A 5,020-nucleotide genomic window follows, 5' to 3' on the forward strand; every position below is an offset into this window, starting at 1 on the left:
GGCCTCCCAAAGTGCTGGGATTACAGGCTTGAGCCACCGCGCCCGGCCGTCATTGGACCCTTGACACAGCCATGGCCTCGCCCTGAGTCTTGCCGCCTGCCATCTGGAAAACAGGCATTACCATGCACTGTGGGGAGAAGAGACCGTAACTGCTGTCTCCAGATGAAACTCGTTCACCTCAGATTGCCATCGTGCTGTATTCAATTGGTTAATTGGCTGTTCTGTTGGATCCTGAGCTGGGAAGGCAGAGCCTGCCTGGTTCAGCGTTCAGAGGTTAATTGACTGTTCTGTTGGATCCTGAGCTGCCTGCCTGGTTCAGAGTGAGTTTTGATCTTGAGTGGAGCCACATGATAAGCACACGGTTCATCCTCAGTAAATATTGTCTGAATAAACAAATAAAAGTTTACAGTGTGCCCTTAAGTAAAGAACCGTTCCTTTCACACCTGTGAAAATGAATTTAAACTTTTTCCTGCAACCCCTAGCATAGACAAAGGGCTAATAAATGAAGAGGCTCTAGAGCCTGCACAGAGGAAGTGTCATCGGTCCTTACGCGTGTGGACAGACACTCCGCCTCACAATAGTAAGAAGAAAGGGAGTGTAACACTGCAATGAGATATGAGGTTGGCAAAAACTCTGAGTGCTTATCATTTTGTTTTGGGTTTTCTATGTTGTTTGTTCATTGATGAGGCCACTACTTGCACACGTCACACTGGTGGAAGTGTAAATAACCCTTTAGGGGGCAATTCAGTAATGTCTATCAAAATTACAACTCCAGGATTTTGTCCCAGCAATTCTTGTTCTGGAAGTTTTCTACGCTTACACTTGAGCATGTGCTAAATGATGTAGGTATACAGTTATTGGTTGAAACATTAATTTTAATTGCAAAAGACCAAAGACAGTCTTGTCCATTGGAAGGGAGCTTGTTAAATTACAGTACATCCAAAACGTGAAAGGCAGTGAACTGTGGGGAGAAAAAGAGGAAGCCTTTGCCTTATGTTTGAACACAGAAGAACTCCAGGGTCCAGCTCGCTCCATGGAAAAAGCCAAGCTTCGAAAGAGTGTGTTTGGCATGCTTTCACCTGTGTAAAAACCAAAAACGTGTGAAGAACAGTTGGGAGGGGGAAAAACACATTTATACTTGCTTGTGTATATAAAAAGTATTTCAGAAAGAGTCACAAATAACTAGTGACAGTGGTTTCTTCCAGCTGGGAACGAGGCATGTGGGAGTGGTGAGGCAGGAGGTAGACTTTTCACTGTGTGCCTTTCAAGTGTTATTTTCTAACCATTAGTACCTGATCAAATAACTAAATTATTAAATCGTTAATAAAATAATTACATAAATAAATTAATAGATATATTAATAATTTATAAGTATATAAAGTAATACACATAAATTTTCTTAAGACAGTTTATAGCATTTGCCCCTCCTTCACTGGACTAACAACAGCAAATCCTTTTGCTTGAGGGTATTTGCAAAGGAAGCTAGCAGTTAGCCTGGCCAAGGGAATGGAAGTTCTCATGGGAGTCCACCTGCCCCTGAAGCTGCTGAGTAGGAGTTAGAGCCTGATCCGCAGCATCGCTGTGCTGTGGACTGGACAGGGTGGACCCTGCAGTGCCCCTGCCATGGCCACCGAGTGGAGTGCGGGGCAGGAGGCAGGTGGGAGGGAGCAGGGCGAAGGCATGGCCCTGGGGGTAAAAAGAAAGAGGGGAGGCAGAGGAGATGGGGAGTGGGTCCTGAATTTCTACACTTGCTTTATTCCCATGAACCTATTCTTCCCACAAGAAGTCTAAGCCCTTATTTCCCAGTGACAACGATAGCTGTGTTAAATGATGTATAGCCAAAGAGGTTTCAGTGTTTCTAGTTTTTCTTAAATTTCTTGAGTATTGGTGGGGTTATTTAGTATGTGATTGCACTTGAGTGTTTCTTTGTGACAACTGGATGCCTTCCTGCATTCTCACTTCCGGGGGTGTATGATGGCATTTCTCGCAGGCTGATGTTAGCGGAATTTCACAACGGACTGCAGAGAGCCCCTGCCTTTGCCTGCCTTTGCAGTTGGAAGGTACGGCTTTTTGAAGAGACGTATACTATCCAGAGGACAAGGCTGACAAGTCAAAGCACCTCCTCTCGGTAGCCCTCCCGGTCCCTCGCCCTGGCCTGCTGGTCAGCCGTGATGGGGAGGGGCTCTTCCTTGCCAGAGGACAAGGAGGAAAGCGGGAGTGTCTGGTGACGAGTGCCAGCCAAGTGGGCTGCGAGCTTCCACGCAGACTCTGGCTATTCCTAGTGCATGTTTGAGTTTTGGCGGGGGGTGGAGGGGGGTGCACGAATATGCTCAAAGATGTTTTCTTGATTCAAAAGTGTAATCATAGTGTTTTATTCTTTTCCCCCTTAGCGTGGAGATATAAAACTCCCCACAGGGTGGCCTTTGTTGAAAAATTGACCAAACTTGTCTTGAGCCAGCTGCCTAACTTCTGGAAGCTCTGGATCTCCTACGTTAACGGAAGCCTCTTCAGTGAGGTGTGTATACGGACCCGACTAGAGGTGGAGCTGAGTCACCGTGCATTTCTGGTCTTGAAAATGTTAGATTTAAGTGAGTTTTTAAAATGTAGAGGCCCAACATCTCTAGCCACCGTCAAAGATTAAAGTGTTATAAAGCCCTGTCACTTAGTAGCTATGTGACCTCAAACAAGTCACTTTTCCTCATGTGCAAAAAGAGAATAGTCTGGGCATCTGTCTCAAAAGGTGGTTGTAGGGATTAAGTGAGAAAAAGAGAGCTGGAACTCTTTTCAGGGACTCTGAGTTGAGATAATGCCAGTCAGGCCCAATTCTGGGTGGTGTGTGGTAAACTGTGAACAAATGATAAATTTTGTAACGTTAGAAAATAGACTGATGAACTGCTGGAGTAGAATTGAATAATGTCAAGATGAATCAACTCATCTAAAGAATTAATCTTTTAGGGTCGGGCGCGGTGACTCAAGCCTGTAATCCCAACACTTTGGGAGGCCGAGGCGGGCAGATCACAAGATCAGGAGATTGAAACCATCCTGGCTAACACGGTGAAACCCCGTCTCTACTAAAAAATACAAAAAATTAGCTGGGTGTGGTGGCGGCGCCTGTAGTCCCAGCTACTCGGGAGGCTGAGGCAGGAGAATGGCGGGAACCCGGGAGGCGGAGCTTGCAGTGAGCTGAGATCCGGCCACAGCACTCCAGCCTGGGCCACAGAGAGAGACTCCGTCTCAAAAAAAAAACAAAAACAAAAAAAAAGGATGAGTCTTTTAGGACATGGATTTTAAACCATAGTGTTTATTTCCAGCAAAGTGCTTTTCCCTCATTCGCCTCAGTTCCTGCAGGTGGCCCACCACACATGGACAGTAGTTGCCTTCCCTGCAGTTTTTTGAGTCATGAGATTCGTAAGAATTTTTGATCTAGGATATTGTAGTGAAAAGGGAGTATGTTTTGCTTTCTTACAGATGATACCTAATTATATAGCAAATATATGAATGAAATATTTGGTTGTAGATGAAAAATAAATGATCTACTTCAGAACTCATGCACAACATTAATGTTGACGTGAAAAAATGACTCTTGGTTGGTTGTGCTGAATTGGATATGCCTATGATATTTCTACCTATGTTTATAGACTTAAAAGCTTATAGCAGTAATTATTAATTACATGTAATTTGCTCTGCAGATGTGGGCATGTTTTGAAACCATGTGCCCTCTTCTGAAGAGCTGGAGGAAAGTGCAGGGCTGTATGAAGGAGCAGAGGAGCTGGGGACACTTGCTCCCCTTGCGGGTCTACAAGTGAAACCCAGATGCTGGGCTAAGTTCTGGGAAGAGTTCTGGGGCTTTTGATAGCTATTTAATCTCACACAAGAAAGCATGATAGTTTTTAAACACAATTTACTTGAATTTTCTTATTTTTCTTGTGATAAAATTATCTTGTTGTATTAAGAGCCCATCCGTTAAAAATTTAGATGAAGTTTCCAACAGTTTAAAAAATAGTCAGTTCTTCAAGCCAGTGAAGGCCATGTGAAGTAACAAATGTGAATCAAAACAGTGAAATCCATCCGTTGCTCTCACCACAAAGTAGTTTTGGTCTGTGTGTGCAGGAAAGAGTTAAGGTTTCTAGTTAACGAAATGGTTAATAGTAGGTTAAGATCTCACCTTTAGATATATTTTAAATGTAGTGTATTTTTAGATAAAAATCTTTAAAAACAGCCAAATAATTGTTAAATATTAAGAGTAAGCATTTTAAAAAGTTACATAACTCAATAATATGTAAATTAAAATGCCTACATATTCCAAAATTAGATTTTCTTTTAAAAATAGGGCAAACTTTACATAATCCATTGTGTTGGAGATATTCAACTCTTTATCAAATTAAAACAGTAAGTAACAACTGAAAGCGGTCTGCCACACAACTAGCCCCTCCCCCTCTACTTTTCATATATTTGGAGACAAGTCCTTGGATTTTACAAAATTACTCTCCAGTAGATTTCATCATGAACACCTGTTTGTTGGGCAGAATTGTTGTGGCAAAATTTAGCCTTAATTTTTATATATTTTTTAACAACAGATTTTCACTCTTTTCTTTGATTTAAAAGTGTGTAATAGAACAAATGACTATGAAATAATCTTCCCATTGCACAATCTTACTGTGTACAAAGTTTGGTGTCAGGTACTGTGGAGGATACAAGCAGGAGAAATGCCCTTTGACAGACACTCGCAGTTTTATACTGGCCTGTGCCTCCCTCCGCAGCACCGAGGAGCCAGTCTGCGTGAGTCAGGGGGCCCCAGGGCAACAGAACCAATAGGGTGCGTATGCCGTACCTGCACTCACACACACACACATACATGAAGAGGTCTGTTCTAAGAATAGGGTGCGTATGCCGTACCTGCACTCACACACACATACACGAAGAGGTCTGTTGTAAGAATCGGGTGCGTATGCCGTACCTGCACTCACACACACACACATACACGAACAGGTCTGTTGTAAGAATAGGGTGCGTATGCCGT

General features: G+C 43.1%; 1 protein-coding gene across 1 annotated transcript in view; it reads left to right on the forward strand.

The window, feature by feature from the left end:
• The window catches only part of EXOC2 (exocyst complex component 2), a 200,465-nt gene that overhangs the window by 121,064 nt on the left and 74,381 nt on the right, over nt 1-5,020 (forward strand). Inside the window, exon 14 of the mRNA XM_011955129.1 lies at nt 2,391-2,515. Coding sequence (XP_011810519.1) covers nt 2,391-2,515 — 125 coding nt within the window. The remainder of the gene's footprint in view (nt 1-2,390; nt 2,516-5,020) is intronic.

This window comes from Colobus angolensis, unplaced genomic scaffold (assembly GCF_000951035.1).
Source record: "Colobus angolensis palliatus isolate OR3802 unplaced genomic scaffold, Cang.pa_1.0 Scaffold396, whole genome shotgun sequence".
In the NCBI taxonomy this organism is placed as follows: domain Eukaryota; kingdom Metazoa; phylum Chordata; class Mammalia; order Primates; family Cercopithecidae; genus Colobus; species Colobus angolensis.